This window comes from Phaethon lepturus, unplaced genomic scaffold (assembly GCF_000687285.1).
Source record: "Phaethon lepturus isolate BGI_N335 unplaced genomic scaffold, ASM68728v1 scaffold21165, whole genome shotgun sequence".
Lineage (NCBI taxonomy): Eukaryota > Metazoa > Chordata > Aves > Phaethontiformes > Phaethontidae > Phaethon > Phaethon lepturus.
In genome coordinates, this window is record NW_010538664.1 from 11,208 (window position 1) to 32,690 (window position 21,483).

Genomic DNA, 21,483 nt, shown 5'->3' on the forward strand with positions numbered 1-21,483 from the left:
TGCACAAGGAGTAAAATACAAGGAGAAAGAGTACCTTCCCCCAAACATGATCTAGACCTCAAGGGTTAAAAACATCGTGTTGGGAGCTGATTAACAGTTCTCACTACAGAACTATTAAAGCAGTGGGCACTACTTTCACATACATCCAGCTGTGGTTTTGAGTATAGAGAGAGGCTGTGCTTTGTGAGTGTATCAGTAACGACAGGTTACAGGCACATTTGGAGCGGGCACACCATAGTGTACTTTTCAGGCAACTTCATGTGGCATAAATACCCAGATCACATACACCTAGAAAAAGGCTTCAAACAAAATGCAGACTTCAAGCTGCTCAGCTGTGAAAAGATAGAGGCAATGTGTAATACCTAAATTCTACCTCTGAGAGTCCAGACAGGAAAATGCTCCCCGGCTCCCCATCTTAGTTGTATGGCAGATTTCCACTGGAAGAAAACCTGTGCACGTGAGCAGGGAAGAAACCGTTTCGCTTGGAAAGGATGACTGCAGACCCGGTCCAGGCAGGGCACACAACGAACACAGCAGCCCCATTGTTGCTGGAGTCCTAGGGAACTTCACCAGACAGACTGGATGACACTCCAAGCCTTGCAAGCACCAGCAGGCTCTGGCGGATGGCATGCTCAGACAAGGGGGCCTCAATACCGCACTGCTCCCGGAGTGCTTCGTGGGTCCGTGTGTCAAGCAGTCGCTACAGGTAACTCCCACTTTGACCATCAACCTAAAGCTACTCAAAAGTTAATGAAACATCAAGCTTTAAATGAGATAATGTCAAGTCACTTTGCTTGGTGAGATTTAGGATTTTCGATCTTTGAGTGGCACTAAGAAAAATGCCTTTTAAAGACTCTCTGCCAATCTCCCCTCCTAGGTATCCAGTCTTAGGTATTAAAAATAAAGGGGAACTATTAAATATAAAGGGAATTGTATTTTTTTGTTGTTTGTTTGGGTCGGGGGTTTTTTGTTAATATGACAGGCATAGTTATCAAAGTTGAATGCATTTACTGGCAATTTAATAACTGCTTAAAATAGAACTATTTCCTCAGTTAGGGAGGCTGAAGTTAGACTCTACAGTTTAAAAAAAATCTTACATTCCTGCACCACTATCAACTATCTGAACTGGAATAAATCATGATGTTTTTGTCCGATCTGTTTCAACAGACATCCTGCAGCCTTTCCCACATACCTGTTAAGAGACAAGCAATGAAAAACCAACTTTATTGAGTCCATTATTTGCAGGCTGTTACTTCTAATACAGTAAGTGCACATATGTGTAATGCCAGAGAAGTGCCCACAGTGAAACCCTGAAACTAGTAAATAGAAGTTTCAATATTTTATTAAAATAGCATATTCAACCACTGTAACCAATAATACATTAACTTTATTCCCAGAGTATGCACAACACAGTAGTGATTCAAAATATCCTTATCCATGGTAATCAATGAAAATATCTCAAATTCAAGTTTACAACTAAAACTAAACCTTTGAAAAAATCTCTCCTTTAAAGAATACATAAAGCTCTCATACAGAATTCTTTTAAACTCCTCTATACTTAGATGTCTGTGTCTCTCACCTGACAATACCACTAGCTTTTTTCTTATGCATAGTAGAACATCTCTTATTTTATAGTACCCATTTTATAAATAAATTGGCATTTTCCATCCCGTTTGTGTTTATCTTCAGCTTCACAAAGAAACCAGTAAATAAAACTGTCAAGGACAGTCACAACAAAATGATCTCACAGCAAGATATAAAACTTGAAGATACTAAAAGATGCTTCTACTCTATTTTACATAAAAAGACAGATTTAAAAAGTGCAAGGCAAGATTTGCAGGGGAAGGGGAATATTTGTTTGTTATTTTTAGGCACATCCACTTCTTTAAAGCAAGCTTCAGAATGAAATTCCAGTTTGTTCTTCATGATACCTGTTTCAAAGTCTCTCTCAAAAACAAAAACAAAAAAAAAGAAGAAAAAAAATTACATCCGTCAAATGTCAAGCAGGGAATTTCCTGTCCAACTAATAGTCTTCAGTTATGTCTTGTTCTTCCTTTTTTCATCCTTGCGGGTTTTGGTTTGGGAATATACTGATTGTTCGCCTGATACTCAAGTTCTTTACGGAAGTAATGAATTGCTTTATTCAAACCTTCTTCCAATGGGACCTGCTCCCAAAAGTGAGAAGAGAATCATATCAATCTAAGTTCACATCAGCTCTTTTCACAAGGGTGAAATTTTTTAATACAGCTCAAAAGACTGTGAGGAAGTCTCATCCTCAGCCAATATAAGTATTAGCAGCACCACACAGTGGTTACATCTCTACACTGCTAATGCATCTTAGCTTTTAAACATCAGATAAATTCTCTGACATAGTAAGTCAAAAAGTCCAACAAATTTATGTCTCATCAGATGGTTATGATTGGTCTGTTTAGTGCCAAAACAGACTTATGTAATTGTACTTTCAATTCATAATAACTTTGAAAGAGATAAGCTCACAGAAATTTAAGCCCTTTCTGTTATTAATGACTAAAGATCCTCTTTTGCAGAGTCTCACAGAATGGTACATAGCACAGAAAGGTATGAAGGTGGTGGGGTTTTTTGTAGTTTTTATTTCTTCAGTGTTCCACTGATATACAGAAAAAGGGATAAAAATTATCATCCAGTATCTCATTTGATATTCTTAAACCCTATGCAAATAATTGTAATTCTCTGTATTCTATGCCTGTATTTAAACAGTATGAGATGTAGACAGGAACAACAGAAATACTACCCACTTTTCTCAGGAGTCATATGCTCTGATATACTTGCTGATACCATCATCAATACAGGAGGATAAAATCTACTTGCTTTGACATATCAACACTGTCCTGCTACTTCAGAGTAAGTTTTGGTACTGAATGTGCCAAACACAGAAGGTCAGAAGTATAAAAGTTAACTGTTTTACACCTTCTGTGATAGTAACACTTGCCATCACCCTCGTGCTTTCAAGTATATTCTATCAGTATCCGGTACCTCTGTGAATCCTTTCTGAAGCTACCTTTTTCTATTAATAAGCTTACATTTACTAGATAGATTCACATGTTTCCTGGAAAGAATTTTATCTGCAAAACTGAAAAAGCTTACAAACCACTGTGCGAGGTAGAATGGGGAGCTGGCTAAGAAAGTCACATCCTTTCTGGGGATTAAGTAGATCTTACCTCCCCAAACCAACCAGCTATGCCTGGTCATACACTTGTACAGTTAACTTCACAAAAAAGGTTGAGAAAGGAAAAAACAGCAACCATGGCCATTTTGCATTTCTTGCATATTAGCTGTGCAGAACAACCACAATCTTGACGTCACCTCAGATGGCTGGTAACTAAGCTCTAGAGGTGGACAGGCATTATTATGAGTGGTGAGATGTTAGACTAACCCTCAACACATTTTGAGCTTATCAACACACAGAACAAGCTCTGAAAATCTCTACGTATGATATTTGTTGTCCAAAGTAAGGACTTCTTATTCTGGTTTATTTCAGTCCACCAGCATTAAAAAAAAATAATCAAAATGTATCATCTCTCTCTGGCTAGCTTCTGTTTTGCCAGAGTTTCATGTACTTCCCTTTAGGCAAACTCTAAAAAGCTGAATACTTTTCTGGTGCTCATATTTGTCCCTAGTAATCCAAATAATCTTTTTGGTTACAATGATGTTACAGATCATTTCTAAAATAGTCTTACTCCAAAGATTGTCTAAAAATATTTTAATAAAATAAAAGCAATTTTTTTCCTTCCATAATGCATGTTGCCACAGCAAAACAGGAATGAGGATTGTAGAAACAGCAAATTCATTAGCGCCCATAACTATGTACCACATATTTCAAAGGATTCATTGGGCTTACAGAAGGGTAGTTACTTCATAATATACATGTGAAAAAGTTAGAATGCCTATCCTAAAAATTTTTTTTTTCTCCTTAAGTCTATTACAAATGCCAATGCTAATATGCTCTTCTGCATGGCACAGGCCATATACAGTCTTACCCAGCAGTTCTTGAATTGTGAGCTAGGGCAACATATGAGCGAGAGCCTTTTAAACAACTCTCCTGGAGACTGTGTTAAGCAGATATTCTGATAACTGAAACGTATCATGATCATGTGGTCCTCTTCCCCCATTCTCCTCTGTCCCCTCCCCCCCCGTGTTTTTGCACACAACAACAGTAATACAGCTGTACGTACCACAGGTTCCCAGCCAAGCAATAGTTTGGCTTTTCTGATGTCAGGTTTTCGCTTCTGAGGGTCATCCTGTGCTTCCGAGAGAAACTGGATTTCACTCCCACTGCCTGTTAAACAAGAGACTGTGCATTATCATCTGCAATTCACTACGCTTTGCATTCACACCTTTCCTACCTACTGGAGCATCAAGTCCATCTGCAGCTTTCTGCTTCATAATTCTACCACTTGCATTATCTCTGCAATTCACTACGCTTTGCATTCACATTCACACCTTTCCTACCTACTGGAGCATCAAGTCCATCTGCAGCTTTCTGCTTCATAATTCTACCACTGAAACACTTTCCACAGACATAGCTATACTGCATGCAACAGCTGGGTGAACCAGCTGTCCCAGAGAAACATGGATTCACAAATTGTATCACAAAGCTTTCAGCAGGAAACAAAAAGGAAGTTATGCTTGACCAGTCTAACAACCTTCTATGATGAAACCACTGCCTCAGTAGCCAAGGGCAGAGCAGTGGATACCCTCTACCTTGACTCCAGTGAGGCTTTTAACACTGTCTCACTGGGCATCCTGGTGGACACCAAGTTGAATATGAGCCAGCAATATGCCCTTGCCACAAAGCAAGCAAATGGTATCCTGTGCTGCATTAGGAGAAGTGCTGCCATCAGGTCGAGGTAGATGATCTTTCCCCTCCACTCAGCACTGATGAGACACATCTGGAGGGCTGCGTCCAGTTCTGGGCTCCCCAGTACAAGAGACAAGGGTATACTAAAGACAGCACAGTGGACAGCTGCTAAGATGATGAAGGTACTGCGGCACCTCTCTTATGAGATAGGCTGAGAGAGCTATGACTGCTTAGCCTGCAGAAGAGAAGGCTCAAGCGGATTTTATCCTTGTGCACAAATACCTGATGAGGGAGTCAAGAAGAGGAAGCCAGGCTCTTTTCAGTGGTGCCCACTGACAGGACCACAAACTGAAACACAGGTGGTTCCTTCTGAACACTGGGAAATGCTATTTTACTGTGAGGGTGACTCAGCACTGGCACAGGTTGCCCAGGGAGGCTGTGGAGTCTCCATCCTTGAAGATACTCAAAAGCTGTCTGGACATGGTCCTGGGCCACTGCCAGCTGTAGGTGGCCCTGCCTGAGCAGAAGGGTTGGACCAAATGACCTCCAGATGTGTCTGCTGACCTCAACCATTCTGTGATTCTGTTAGCACTTTTGCATTGTCAGAGGACTTCAATTCCTCTTTGCCCATACTCTCCAGTCTGATTTAAACAGCAAACACAGTACTTGCCTTTCCTCATGACAATACACAGCAACGGGACAATGTCTCTAAGCATATAGTTTACATGCCACATTACTGTGTGATTTTATGGATGTAGAACTGAACTGCCTCTCCAGGCAGACTGAAACAGATCAAGTTGTCTGTGAATAGACAAATGGAGGTAACAATTATTGTATGTGCCTGATGTGCTGTGATTTTCAGTTTCCTTCCCTGATCTGTGGATTCATAGATGTTTTCCAGAGGGCATAGTCCTCTATTAGAAACATCAGATGCATCAGCTTCTGTATGTTTGAACTTGTCTTTTTCAGAACCCTCAGAAGCACTGCTGGAATCTGCAGACTAAAAACCCTTGGCTAATGACATCAGTATGTTTCATCTCATTAGAAAGCCACATTAGAAGACTAAGCACAGCCCTTCGCTTCCATTCTTGAGAGCTCTGATTTGCTACAGGTATCAGAGCAAGAATGAAGAGAAAGCCACAGTGTTTTCTTCCCAGGCACATACAAGGCAGGTGCTGACAGCCCTTGCAAGAGTCACTGGTAGGTCAATGAAAAGTAAGAGAAAGACTGTCACCACAGCATGAAGTTTTTAATGGTAGTGGAAGGAGAACAGTCTGCGTAACTGTGAAGAACCAGCTTGCTGAAGTATCTGTATTTCAGCTAAGATGTTATGCAAGACATTTTCATTTATGTGTTTTACATTTCATTTACATATTGTCCTTGTGCCAAAACAAAGCTAAAAAAATGCATAAACATTACAGAAAATAATAGGTATAGATCACACAGATACACAGAAAGAATGCATTCATTCTACCGTTTGTGCAATATTTTACATACAATTGAGAGGATCTGGATTATCATTAATATTTAATTACATGATCAGGATACAATTAAATGCCTTTGATAAAGTTATTAAGAAATCCAAAGACCAATTCAATTATCCATATATTACACAGATTATTTAATAAAGTAATAATCATCTCACAACAATAAGTACTTCATAAGCTTTACTAAGAATTTCTTATCATACTCACCAACAAGTTTTTTAATTAACTGGGCAAATTCTAGGATAGTGTGCTCCTCTGGGTTTCCCTAGAAAGAGGAGGGTTATTCATTACAATAACAATTAAACACCTTGCGACATGCTAGCTTTCTGACGTGATATAATTCTAACAGGGTCATGTTAAATTCTGAAAAAGTTGAACATTACAGAACTTTGACAAGGTCCACGCTCATTAGAAAAGTTGCCCTCCCTTACATTTGCCTTGGTAATTCAATGTATGCAGGGGGGTGCTCAAAAACATCTGTCTGTAAAGAATGGGCAAATGTACCTCAATCACAGTAAAGGCACGTGCCACTCAGCAGTCCACACAACCACACCATGAGTTTGAAACCTGGATTCAGGGACTTTGCTGAGTTGGGGACAGATGATATAACAAAGTACTATGCTAAATTCTCAGTTCATCCAAAGCTAGGAAACCAAACTAATTTAGCTGCAAACAATTGCTTCTGCATTTACTACAGCTTACATATCAATATGTATAAGGACTACTTGCTCTCCTATACAATATTCCTTTTCTTAACTCTCTTTATTTTAACCAAGTTGCATGTGAACTCCTGATGAACATTTCAGAGCAAACTACTGAAAGCTTCCTGTTACATTAGCTTGTCTTCATCAGACTCAATTTCCTCCATCCCTAGCTTTCCTTGTTGCAAAATTGTTCTTTACTCCATTTTGTTTGACCTAAAACTGAACATGTAGGTACGTACAGATTTAAACACTGATTTTTATGGAGACAAAACATATGGTGGGGTTTAAAAACATCATCATTTGGATAGAAACATAGAACTGAACACAGTAAAAAAGGAAAATCTAGTGAACAACTGCCCTCCAGAGTTGAATATCTGATTTGGCAAAAGTTGGCATACACAGAAATGACCTGGCATATGCATCCTTTTTCCATTCTTATATCCACTGCTGAGAGTAAGGTGACAACAAATGGGACAGAACAAAAATCTTATTAGAAAAGTTATGTTCTAAGCAGCCTTAATCAATATTAGAAAATTATACAATCAAATACCATCCCATTTCTCTCTAATCAAGGCTAGTATGAAGTGATTTCTAATTATTTAAAGCTAAGTATTCCTTCAGTGTTTTTTTTTCATTAAAACCAAACTTCAATAATTTCCTTGGTGTATTTTGCATGCCCCCCCCACATGCTCATATTTTGCTCATTTTTTTATAATATTCTAATTACATAAATCTTTTTTTGCTAAAACAAATGAAAAACTCTAGAAAATCTATCCTGTTCTTGAAACTACAAGATCTCAACATGTAGGGGCTTAATTTTCTTATTTATAAAGAAAATACATGGAAAAATACATTATTCATAATGAAAAGAGCTTTTTTTGCTCCATTTATTTCTTCTACAAATCAGCATCAGTGACGAGGAGGAAAACAGAGGTAATGTTGGCCTCTGCACAGGAAACACAGCAGAGTGAAGCTCTCATACTCACCAAGTTGACAGGACTGCTGACATTGCTGTTCATCAACGCCACCAACCCATTCACAAGATCACTATAAAAAGGGAAGAACAGACTGAGGCAGTTTCTACTTCCGGGCAGATAACATTCTTGTCTAAAAAGAGACCTGCCTCCTCAGAGCTCCAGTAAAGCAGATCAGGCAGCTGAGGAATGCTGAAATCAGATTTACAGTGTGGTGGATGTTTTCTCAGCTGCTGTTCCACAGTCCCTATTGTAAGAGGGTTAGTTTGAACGGGTGATTATCTTCGGGATACACTGGTTATAGTTCATCTGAACATATGAAAGAATATTAAAAAAAATCAAGTTACTTAAGAAAAAAGTACTTCCTCTTCCCTCCAGTAGCCATGCATATTTAGAAGCCCATTTCCAACACAGTTCAAACAGAATAGAGTAAGTTGTAATACAGAGGCACATGACAGCACCACCTGCTTTGTGGTTTGTTGTTTGTCTGCTCACTTTCAGAAATTCTTAAACCAAGTTTGTTAAAAAACAGTATTTTGGTGCTACCTCCCCCCAGCAAAATAACCCAAAGTTATTTTGGATTGTCAGCAACAAACTTAGCAGCTTGCCCCTGGCCATACAAACCCTGATCCCTTTCATTATGACTTATAATCAGGAAAGGAGTGGCTGCTTTGAACTGATGGGGTTTCCGTAGCGTCTGTCACCACTGTTACAACTTTCAGCAGAAGGAAAGAACATTTCCAAGTGGAGAATGACTAGAACAACCCAGAAGCCGGGCACGGAAGTTCATCTAACACGAAAGAACAAAAGCTTCTGAGGAACAGATTCGCTTTTTCGTAGTGAAAGTACATTCTGGCCTTGCTTTACACTTCAAATAGCAGCTACAGCAATACCTGCACCCCCCGCCTCAGCCGGTGGCTTCCCGCCGAAGGCCGGCGCACGCGCGCTGCCGCCGGCACCCCCAGGGACGGCAGGTGGCAGTGTTGCACGGAGACGCACGGACGGACAAACGGCTCGGCCTCGCGCACGTCCCTGCCCGTTACTCGCTCCCCCTCGAAGGGAAGGGCACGGTACATCAGCATTTCCGCTGCCAGTTCTAAACCAACTAACGTTTCGTTTCATGGCACTTTTATTTAAAACTTCAGCGTCTGCCTTCTGAAAGTATAGCTGGCTAAGAATGAAGGCAATGCCTCCGACAGAAATGCAGATGCATGCGAAGCTGGACAAGCTCAAAGGAGCACTCAGTGAAGTAAGTATCGGACAGTGCAAACAAGGCTTACCTGACATACTGGAAAGCTCTCGTCTGAGTTCCAGGTCCGTAGACCTAAAAAGAGATGGAAATCAGAAAACATTACATAAATATAAAAGTCCTCTCTAGCCCAATTATCTTTCCCTCACCGTTCTAGAAAAACGTCCCAAGAAGCAGCACCTGAGACACAAGCTCGATGTTACAGGAATAGAAAAAGATGTGCTTGCAGAGCCTTTGGCAAAGTATCAGTTCTTTGAAGGTCATCTTCCTCTTGGATGTGTCTCCAGTGAACCTGTCCTTAGGCATTTTGTTAACCAGAACTCCATGCACAGGAAACGTTCTCAGGGATGTAGGACAGAGGGATGCTTTGTCCTCTCCTGCAACACTGGAAGAGGCTGCAGCATGTGCTTAGCAGGAACAGAGTGCCAAATATTTAAAGCAAACCTCTGACTACTAAGATGTGGTTATGACGGGCAATTTTGATTTGTTCATTAACAACAGCCAACTTCAAAGTGACCACCAAATGTTAGTGGTCTCTCAAAAAGTTGTCAAGAAAAGTACCACTGTAAGTGTTTGAAGAAATCAGGACAAAAAACAAACCATGTGGCTCTTCCCCTCCGGGGAAGAATTTCTAGAGGATATGACTCCCAAAGTCACCTGTACAGTTTTGTAACAAAATCTAAGAGGGGAAAAAAATAAATGTTTTCTCAGGTTATGTGCTGGCACTTTGGAGCAAGCAAGTTGTTTAAGTTCACCCAGACTTTAAAGTACACTTAAAGCATACATAATGGTATCAGATAACATTTTTTTTTCCCCCACAGTTTAACTGTGTGGAGTACTAAAGTCCCTAGAACATGAATACTTAAATACTGAACGCTATCAGTAGGCATACGCAAGTGGTGAAAACACTGAAGTTTAATTGCGGACGCACACATCTTACTGTCAACCTGCTAAAACAGAAAAGCTTTTTGGAAGGACAGAATAGAAAGCATGTTTGTTTTCCTAGGGGACAGGAAAGGCAATACAATCAGTATACATGCCATCATGGCTTGGTAAGCCTGCTGCTCTTGAGGCTGATTCAGACCGAAGAAAGTTCACATTTTGGTAGGCACTGTGTAACATCAGGGGTTTAAGAGTTTACCCAATAACGGATTCTGAGAAGAATGCACCAGGAGAGCACACTGACAGCCTGACAAGGCTCCCAAAGCAAACAGCAGATTTTATGCATGTATATAGAGCTTCCTGCTTGTTTTCTTTTAGCTTGTAGGGTAAGTTTTACGGAACTAAGTCATTTGTGCACGATTTCGGCAAAGTCATCCATGTGGCTACTTTTCCTACATGCAGGCAGTGGCTGGAAAATACAGTGTAGCTTCCTCCTCCCAATATTTCTCACTACCTCCTGATTTCTCTTAATAAACCCTTCCTTTACAACAATACAAAGCAACAATGGTCATGTTTGCACAGGCTATAGTTTCTTCAAAGTAAAGATTTTTGTCTCAAGAGACTATTTGCTCCATTTGAACAACTACTTTGAACAAAGAGACTGAATACATTCAGTTTCTAAAAAAATCAACACTTGGTATTCCTGTCAGGCAAATTCTGTAATGATACAAGGGTGAAATTTCTTTTGGTCTTAACTACTGCTTATTGCTGATAATTCATTTTATTTGACCTGGTCAGCTAAACAAGTCTCCCCTCAGTTCTTCTCTCATATTCAGTAATTTTTAATGTCAGACAGTTACTCCCTGCAGAACAGTGATGTTGGGTAAAATGTTCTATTTTATCCTCTGTTACATTCTTGATGAAGTCTAGACAGCATGGCAGTTACAAACAAACAACAAACAAACAAACAAAAGCTTTCAATATTCTCTCCTATAGAACAGCACTGACTCCAGACTTCTCCTATTGATACTCTAAGATATCCCATGGATTGTATGCTTTAAAACAAGAGAACTGCTTCATATTTAGTAAGGCTTCACAAGATTTCCAGTTAGTGTTCTTCAGTAAAACTTGAGAAACTAAGTATGAATGAAAAAATCATTTGAAAGGCCAAATATGGCAATAGCTCACTACATGCACTGGGGAACAAACTTGAAAAATGGAAGTACCTTCTGACCCTCCGTAGCCTAGAAAAGCTTTCTAAACAGCATTTAGAGGCTTGGACTTTATGCTCCAGGATGCCATCCTGGGAACATACAACGCTGACAAACCAGTATATGGTTATACTCGTATTTTGATACAAGCAAGTCCTACAAGCATCAAAACCATCAAAGCAAGAAGCTCCATCTTCTTGTCTGCTTCTATTTGCTTAGTGTCTTGCAACGAACAGCATGCCTGAGTAAGAAAATCAAACTCTTTCTGCAGGAATTTGAGTGCTCTTTTTTTTTCATGTTTTGAAAGGGAAAAGTACTGAACCCATGTGGTTGTGCAACTACCCTATTCAGTGATGAAAAGACTCCTATCAGTAAAGACTAGACAAGCTGGCCCACTGGTTTTGTCAGCTACCCAAGACTAAGCCCTGACATCTGCAGTCTTAATGCTGATTTCTATGACATATTAAATGTCATATGTCCTAGTAAGCACTGGCCATTAAGTCACAGTCAGCATCATACAATTCCTACTATACTCTGAGCACTGACAGTGCTTTGTAGAAAAAAAAGTACATCTCTGGGGAAAAAGCAAATCTTTAGGAGATGCAGTGAACACAGCATTCAAATTACTACAGGCTTATTACTCTGAAAATAACCACAAGCCTAAACCAGAAATTTAGCAATGATTAGGAACAACAGAGTAGCCAAGATGCATCATTGATGAAATTAAAAAATAACAACAAATTGCCTAAGTCAATGATTGCTGATAAACAGCAAGCAAGCAAGCAAATGCTGACCTACAGAGTAGACCAATCTTTCAAAAATTATCAGTGTACTTAAGCCACGTGATGTATATTGCTTTGCAGGCTTCTTTAATTTTATTTTTTATGAAGAGTTCTACATTCCACCCTGTCAGTAGAGTAGTGTCTACTACCCAAGTTTTGCAGGGGCTAGCCACATTCTGGCACATTATTTGAAAAAGACTAAAGTTAGAGGAGATCTATCACAGAACACCAAGCTTCATCTTGCCTGGGCATGACTTATTCCCTGGTCTATACTCTTCAATGTTCTGTCCAGTTTCAGATTTTGCTCTAGAAGAATCACGGTAGTGGGAGTTGCCAAAAAACTTTCATCCTTTTTCTCCTTGGATTGTTTGCTCCTTCCTAGAGGAATTCCTGGCTGAACTCTGGATTTTACAGACTCCAACAGAAGGAATGCTGTCTCAGTGTCAAGATAGCTGCCCCATAGAAACACTTAGCAACATTTTTAGTTATTTAGAAGAAGCCACTGAGTGGTTTCCTGGCACTTCACTCTTCTGATCTAGGCAATATTAACAAATATTTATATGAAATTTCTGTTGTATGTCACATAAACTGTAAATGTTTCTATGAGCTCACAACTGGTCTCAGATCCCAAACTACTTCTCTCTGTTTTAGGATGTCTCCTCATTTATTTTACATATCCTCATAGTCAGGCACTGTCTGTATAGCTACATTGCTAGCAGCATCTTTGGCAGAGTATTGGCCTGTGCCAGCTTTTGCTCTCTCAGACAATGTTGTGTATTATCAAAAGCCAAGGACCATTCACAGCAAGCAGTCTGGATACGGCAACTTGTTTTGTCAGAAAAATTCAGCTATACAGATGTGGGTCATGCCACACCAGTTGGTCAATGGTAACAAAAAACAGTTCTGTCCAGCTTTATTTACTAATATGTGATGTAGCCTGAAGGCCCTGAACGTTACGTTATACATGGAAAATTTAGGCTGATCTCCAAGCTTGAAAAAGACATTTAGATGCCTAACTTCCAAAAAGGGTTCAGAGAAAGTTCCTCAACAGGATTAAGTACCAAAACATGATTCTGTTAGCCTTGTCATGCCTTGTCTCCATAGAAGAGTTGTGATGGATAGAGATTCAAGTTCAGGATGACTAAAATACTTTCTCAGATCGCAGCTGGTAGCCTTGTTTCTTTCTGGGAAAGGAACACCAATATCATCAACAGAGCACATCTTTGAATATATAATTCCATACATTTGAGCTTGATAGATTAGAAATTTTTTTTGTGGAGGGAGAAACCTATGTGTTTTCTAAAACCCATTCTCTTTCATAGTACATGAGGATAGGATATAAAAATGAACAGTGCTTCACATCACTAAGAAGTCATTACTTACTGTTAGTGGTTCTCCCTGCAGAGCTTGTAGGATAAAATTACTGACAACTCTACCATCATTCATATGCATTCGAGGACCAAAGGTATTGAATATTCTGGCAACCCTCACTTCAACTCCTTCCTGTAGGCAAAGAAAAAAGAATTGTTACTACCTTAGTAAGAGTGTCTTTCTTCCTGAAAGTGCAAATTAACTCTCTCCTGTCCAAAAAGGTTCTTAAGAATCCCTCTCACAACTTTAGCAAGCATTGTTTTCTCACCACAAAATACTTCTAACCTCTCCTCAGTGTTACTGGAAACTGTAGTGCATACAGCAAGGTAATTTATATTAGTTGTCAGTATTTGTAATGCAAACTCTACATCAGTGCTAGAACAGCTGATTTCAGCACATGTATTTTCTTCCAACAAGAACTTTAACATTTTTCAATAGTACCCTTCCAACAACAACTCACTGCATCTGGGACTTACCTACAGTGTTTGCACATAAGTGAAGTCTCACAATCCAGTACCAAGGTAGCATTTCCAAAGATTAGAAGAGTTGTAAGTATAAAGTAAGAGGCTTTGTAACCACAGCCACAATGTTTCTTAGCTCCCTGCTACTTATTAGGGTGTGTAAATGCATGCGTTACAGTCCATGTATATTCAATGGCTTATTTTTTTCCAAGAAACAGTTTTATCATTCGCAGAAATCCTTTCTGCAGGATATTTTGCAAATCTTCAAAGCAAAATGCAACAAATATGTGAAACTGGAAACTGTCTGGACAAAACATTTTAACACTGGGAGCCTGCAGACTGAAGTAATCTCTCTCTAGGTATTTTCTATTTATTGACACTTTCTCATTTGGACAAGCCACAGTTCATGATAAAGCCTACAAGAAGGATGTTTGGCCTTTGTGAGGTGAAGCATGCAGTTGGCTCCTGACGAGTTCAGAGCAGCGTGGTATGCTGTAAACAGACAGATGCTACCACGTGAGAGTGATAGCCACAAGGGAGGGAGGAAGGTGTGAACTTCAGCCCAGGCCTATGCATCCTCCTCATACTCCCTGGTCGTCCCCCCTCCCAGAAAAAGCCATCCCTGTATCAGTCACAGGAAGCATTTTTCATCTGAAGCAAACTTCGTGCTGCTGATTCAGCTGAAGCAACTGAAGTCACAAGCACAATGTTCTGGAGCTGCAAACATTCAGTTACTCCTTCAGAGGATACACGGAACATCTTGTATTTTCAGTGCCTTTTACTAAGACTTAGACCAATGCTTGCCAATTTCCTGGAAGACATGAGGGCGTGTGGAAGAAGTGTACTGTTGGTACATCTGTGGCTGAAGGTTGCAGCTCACACATACTTCACTCAGGAGAGACCTGGAAACACATTTTTCTTGGAAAAACTGTAGCTTCATGTACAACAGAAACTTGCAGGAAAATCTGATCCTTTTCTCTTGGGTCTCCAAGTGATTCATGAACAAATGAATCCTCAGAGAAATTTTGTGAAAGCAACAGCATTTTTACAGATGAGAGAGACAAAAGGTACATTTAAGACTTTAGCTATTACTTGATGTTGAGAAATGGTAAACACCAAGTAGAATAGGTAAAGCCCAACACTCTCAAATATGGAGAAGGCCAAACAACATCGAATTCTGTTTAACTGCAGATAAACTTTCAGTCGCCATGATCAAACGTTGTTTATATTTGCAACTAAATTGTAAGCTAACGGTAACCAAGGAGGTAACTATTGTGCCATAGGAAAAGCTACAGTCTTGGGTCCTTGTCACACAACACACTTGCATCCACAACAGAGCCAAAAAAATAACCTGACAACATCCACTTGGCCCTGCTGAGACATCCTGGAAAGAGCAGAAGTCCCTTCCCACGCAAAATGCACCAACTGGGAACATATTCTTTATTTCCTGTTAGCTGAAAAAACATGGCAGTGTAACATGTCAAACATATAGTTCCAGCAGCATATTCCATTGCCTTCACTGTATCTGGAAATACATACTCTGACAGAGTTTCTTGTTCTTTGGTTTTGCCCAGCTCTCTATCTTAAAAAGGACACTGACTCCTTCAGGGAGGTATTATATTTCATGTGAGCTTTCCAGATATTGCCATTAATAACAAGTACAGAAGATGAGGCACTTGGAAGCTAGTACTCAAGATAAAAATAACTCATTAAACAATGCTGACCAAAAAGCCTCTTTTATACTGCACAAGCTACAGCAGCAGCCCTGTTTTCCAGTATTGGCTGGAAACTAGCAAGGGATCTAGAAAAGAAAAACAACACATTCTCTATAGGCACTTACTCATAGCCACAGTGAATCCAGTATTTCTTCTCCCTCCTATTTATTCCCCTCCCTCCACTGTAATGCTGTCTTTTAAAATGAGTAACTTTTTATTTATGGTGTCATCTAGCAAAGCTTTTCTCTGCAGTCTACTGCTTTGAAAAATCTATTTTCTATGCAGCTGAATTTTCACTTGTGCCTGTAAAACTGCCATCTATCTTCTCAAAAGAAACTCTTCCACAGACAAAAAGATTTTCGAGTCAGTAACTTAAAAATTGTCCTAAGTTTCCTTTCACCATTTCATGAACAACTCCTTTGAAGTGTCCTTTTTGCATGTTGACTAACTCTCTACTCCTTTTTGTGTTAACTGCCTATGAATACTTATGGTACACTCACCTGTTACTCTGAATATCAACAACAACACATTAATTATGACTGACTATCTCCACTGTATTCCCACTAGTAAAGCCAATTACTTCCCCAGATTTGTGGCAGTAAGTCATGTATAATATGTTATTATATCCTAGAGAAAAGAGAAAAATTTCTTTGGCCCACATTTATACTGCTAAAAAAAAGAGAGCTTAAGATTAATCCCTGACGCTGAGATCAAATGTGATCAGCTGGCTTCTGTCCTCATGCCTTCCTATAGCAGATTAATCAGAGAGAAAGTTTCTTGTGCAATCCAAAAAAGAGTCAGGGAGCAAGCTAATAAAATGCAGCATTGTGGACTATCAAAACACTTCAGTTCACTCTCTTATTTACCAGTACGGAAACGTTCACATGCCTGTACAGATGGAGAGGGAAGACAGAAAAGATGCAAGAAAGATTGTTACGGCTTACAGAGATACCTCCTCTGAATAAATACTCAGACTATTCTATAGCCATCAGTCAAAAAGCAGCATTAGTTATCCAGTCTCCCCAGCAAAACAAACGTTCATGGACTTCAGCATGAGTCTTTGCCACTTTGTTCTAGAGATCCCTGCTCCAGAAAGTATCAAAGTATCAAGGATGCTATGGTAACATCTTAACTTAAAAAGACATATTTTAGTTTTATAAGCTTTTTAAGAAAAGCTATCTCCTTGTGTTGACTGTCTCAGAAAATAGATCAATACAGAATACAACTCAAATGTCAAGAGGTTTCTTTCACTGAAGCAGCTTGAACATATGCTGTGGCTGTAATTCATAAGGATATCAGGCAAGCCTGTCTTACTAATTAACAGTGCTTCATTCTTTCTCAAGTCTGTGGATCTATCTGAACAGGAAGCATGGATTAGAACTCCCTGCATACAAAATCAGGAAAGGGAAAGCTGCAACTGTCTGCTCCCCAGCAGACAACTGGATTCACCAACGAAACAAAAAATCTGCCACGGAAAGCCCAGACAGTTGCATGGGTATCACTGTGACCTGATACAGGTCTTCATCAATATATCAGCTAAAATTACTATGATTGTTGCCTGCACCCCTTGCTGTATTAGTCACTGTCTTACTGATTTATATTTTTTTTCCATGTGTTTCAGAGATCATTAACTAACTCTCAAAATTGTTCCCAAAACCCTGAATTATAATCACAGCAGAATTACTAGCACAGTGTTCACCAGGATCCATGATGTGTTTAACCTATAATACTCTACACTAAGGTTTGGTCCAAGATATTTTTTATATATATATACTGGCTATTGTATAAGCAAAAGTAGATTAATTTCTGGTTATTAACTGTGTTTTAAAATTGTTTTGCAAAAATTGTAATGCTGGGATCTGAATTTCATAAGCAGTAAAGCTCCTAAGCAAGCTAGGAAGGACAATCACAGTCATCTGACTCTACATTTCAGTCCCTGAATACAAACAAGACACACCTCCAGCACTCATCTTACAGTTGAAATATTATCATGCTTGTAGTTTAACACTTCCCAGACTAGAGAAACTACAACATGTCTTCAAGGTCTCTTCATACCATTATTTATACCTCTTTCCTAAAAGTATGTCCTATTTCTAGCAATTGCCTGAGCTTGCATACCTTGTGTATGTACTGTACACGGCCAATGCAAATAGCCACAGGCCTGTTCCACCAACACTTTGACAGAAGACTTTGTCATTGGGAAGGGATGTGTACCCACTTAAGTGGATCTATGCCTGAATTACTAGGATATTCCTTTCAGACAGGGCCTTTAATTTCAGTATTTTTACTGCACAACATGGCTTCTGCACATGAGGCGGCTGATAACATAACTACTGCAGTAATACTGAGTGAATGAGAGCTGTATCTCAGCTTCCAGTAAGTTTCCAATAAGGGTCAAGAATACATGCAAACAACAATATGTATTCCAAACAATTTAATTTTAGCCATCGGAATACTGGACAGTTCTCCAGAGTTACACTCATGAATTAGTGTAACAATGACAGTTATGGGTGAAAGAAAATGCCTTACCAATGCTTTTAAAGAAACGGTGGCTGTATGAGGAGGATGCATCTTACAGCCAAAAATAAGAGGTGTACCAAATTGAAAACACCACCAGAAACAAAACCACTTTGCATGAAAAGCTGAACACCGCTATGGATATAATCTTATTCAAACACTGACTGAGCTTACTGAAGTCAATCAATCTCCAAAAACAGTTTAAAGTCTTCACGAGTTCACAATTCTATTTGCACAACAGTGCAGCAATATCAAAAGCAAGGAACCAAGTTCTCCAACTACCTGAGGGAAATCAGAAGATGGGATTTCTTACAGCACAGCAAGGAAAGAAAAAACCAACCTAGAGCACAGAGAGTATGGGAAGTATTCAGACTTTTCTTCAAGAAACTGACCGTATTTTTGATTATCATTGAAATGCAGTCTTCTAACCTTGTCTGTGGTATTACAATTGTTAACAGCACAGAGCAAGTAGAAGCAGTAGAGATACTACAGCGTTTGCAAAACCATTGTGTCTGAATATGGGCCAGAAGATCTGGCAGTTTTTTCCTGCTTTATTTTCATATACTTTGGAAAAAGTGTTGCTCCACTGACAGAAAAAAGCCTCCTATAATATCTGTGCCATGTTTGTATTAGGAAGTTCTGACAACTCAGATAAAACAATACAATTTAGAAACAGATACTTAAATACTGAACCTCTCCACTTACAGAGGGGCTCCTATTACTAATGACACAGTGAAACAAAAGATTGCATTTTTATAATACTGCCTCAGTTACTGCAGTGTTCTTCTCTTTACACCTCATGTCCTCCAACTGAATGTTAGCAACAGATAGCTTTGGAAAACTACATGGCACTTCTGTGTTTATACAGGACCAAACAAAATGTTTTGGTTCATATGCAGAGCTCCTACACAGCAAAAAAAATTTATTATAGACAGCTCAAACAGCTTATTAGAAAATGTGCAGATCCATTAATTGAATAGTGCAGAGAATATTACCAGCAGGTTTTAGAAAATGGCAGGACTATCAAAACAACTGTACAGGGGTAATAGCACTATTTAATCTCTAAATTATTACAGTTTTCAGGCCTTAACTTTATTGAACTGTGGGGAAGGATTTTTATCTGTGGTTTCTCTTTTCTGAAGTATAGAAGCCTATTTGTGAACCATGCAGTTACAATGGTGTCGTGGTTTAGCCCCAGCCAGCAACTAAGCACCACGCAGCCGCTCACTCACTCCCCCTCCCGCAGTGGGACAGGGGAGAGAATTAGTAAAAAAACTCATGGGTTGAGATAAACACAGTTTAATAGGACAGAAAGAGAGAAAGAAACAACAATGATAACAACAATAATACTACTAACAAAGGAATGTACCAGAACAAGTGATGCCCAATACAGCAATTGCTCACCACCCGGCAGTCGATAGCCCATCCCCGAGCAGCAATTTCCACCCCCCGGCCAACTCCAGTTTATGTACCAGGCATGACGTCGTATGGTAGGGAACATCTCTTTGGCCAGCCTGGGACAGCTGTCCTGGCCGTGTCCCCTCCCAGCTCCCCATGCACCCTCAGCCTTCTTGCTATCAGGCCAGCCCGAGAAGCTGGACTGTCCTTGACTGCTCAGCAACAACCCAAAACATCAGCACGTTATCAACAGTTTCTTATCCCAAATCCAAAACATAGTCTCACGCTAGCTTCTGTGAAGAAAACCAGCTCTATCCTGGCTGAAACCAGGACAAATGGTTCTTGCAGCACTGCTTCCTCTTTCGAAGGAAAGTTAATCAAGAAGATAAAAGCAACAACAAACAGTACTTGAAATTTTCAATGAATTTGCCACATTTATTGAGAATAGTAATATAATTGTGAGTGTGTGACTGCCCAGACTTCACAGAGGAAAGGAATTGCGGATGATTTTTTCCCTTTTCTTTCTGAATTACACTAACTTGGTGTATAATAACTCAGATGGGACACTAGCTGCTGTGTTGACACCTGCACTTCAGGGGTGTCAGCACCCTCTCAGTCAGCAGTGAGAGGGGCTGTAGCATCTCAACTCTACCCTACAGGCAGTGCCCAAGGTGTCTGACTGCCTGTAGCATCTTATATCCCTTCTCCAGTCTTTGCCTCACTAATATTCCTGGATGTAAAACTCCTCTGCATGCCTTCTAAAAAGCTAAAAGAATCCATGATAGCTCTTGTCACTATAGCTTTGGCCTTGTATATATCCGACGGTAACCACCACCTGTGTCATTAAAGGACTGTTGTCCGGGCTTTTGACTATTGCCCTGAAGAGATGCAATGCTTCCTCTTCTCCCCTTGTGCTGTCAGAACTACAAACAATTCAATTCCATTCTTCCATAAAAAGTATCAATTCTGCATCTTTTCTTAAGCAAACTGCTAGAAAACTTCATGAGACAACGAAAAAGAATGCTGCATGCTTAAAAATAATCTATATTGAATATCAAGGAAAGAAAACAATGATCAATAAATAGAGAATACAGGATAAACTCCCAAAAGACATTAAAGCACTGCTTTAATTCAGCATCACTATTTGTTTTCCATCTAATTACTCAGTAACTACCTGGCTCTTCACTACTCAATGCCTTTTCAGTTGCAATTCAAACCAGTTTTCATTACGCCTACATTTTACATCAAGGCTTTTTATGATTACTGAGGCCGACTCAATTTGTGAATTAAAGATTAGGGGGAAAGTACAACTCAATATAAAACAGAAAACCAGCTGAAACAGAAAAAATGCACTTCTACATTTAACAAATTTCAGCATCAGTCTGCATGTGTTACTCCCTCACATTAATGTAATAAACTTCATCTCTAACATGTCTTCCCTTTCTTCTGTTACCTATTAAGATTTTTTTGGCACCTTGAGTCTTCATAGTCCTGGTTATAGAATATTCTATAATGCACAGCGTAACACTTGTCCACTTAAAGAAGGTTATACTTAATATTTGATTACGGTAACTCAATTCACTCCTATATGCTTAGAAAGGCATCCAATGGCATTCTTAATTGGAAGATCTAAGCTATTCTAAGGCAATTTGAAAACTATCACACCACATTGTGTACAACTAAGCCCATTTGCTACCACTAAAGCCTGCAGAGTCATACAGTTGGTATGAAAAAAGGATGAAGAAAGTGGAAGGAGATGAAAAATTTCCCTGCAACATTCTGTGGTGTGAAGGGTTGACCTTGGCTAAATGCCAGGTGCCCACCCAAGCCGCTCTGTCACTGCCCTCCTCAGCTGGGTAGGGGAGAGAAAATCACAGAATCACTAGGTTGGAAAG

At 39.6% G+C, this 21,483-nt stretch overlaps 1 protein-coding gene across 1 annotated transcript; it reads right to left on the reverse strand.

Annotated features, from left to right (window-relative positions):
- Positions 1-1,320: 1,320 nt before the first annotated feature.
- On the reverse strand, positions 1,321-13,626 carry UXS1 (UDP-glucuronate decarboxylase 1). The gene is made up of 6 exons (XM_010286903.1): positions 13,510-13,626; positions 9,283-9,326; positions 8,015-8,075; positions 6,532-6,589; positions 4,212-4,315; positions 1,321-2,165 (listed from the first exon to the last, which is right to left on the reverse strand). Exons 1-6 carry the CDS (start codon positions 13,576-13,578, stop codon positions 2,034-2,036), a joined length of 468 nt encoding a protein of 155 aa, XP_010285205.1. The 5' UTR covers positions 13,579-13,626; the 3' UTR covers positions 1,321-2,033.
- Positions 13,627-21,483: the final 7,857 nt, after the last annotated feature.

What these genes read in the sequence shown, in the direction of transcription:
- UXS1 (XM_010286903.1), bottom strand. Translation starts at nt 13,578, where the DNA reads ATGCATATGAATGATGGTAGAGTTGTCAGTAATTTTATCCTACAAGCT. An exon ending in TGCAGGGAGAACCACTAACA is followed by an intron (nt 9,327 to 13,509) that starts GTAAGTAATGAC and finishes ATCTCTTTTTAG; the next exon opens with GTCTACGGACCTGGAACTCA. An exon ending in AGAGCTTTCCAGTATGTCAG is followed by an intron (nt 8,076 to 9,282) that starts GTAAGCCTTGTT and finishes CCCTTTTTATAG; the next exon opens with TGATCTTGTGAATGGGTTGG.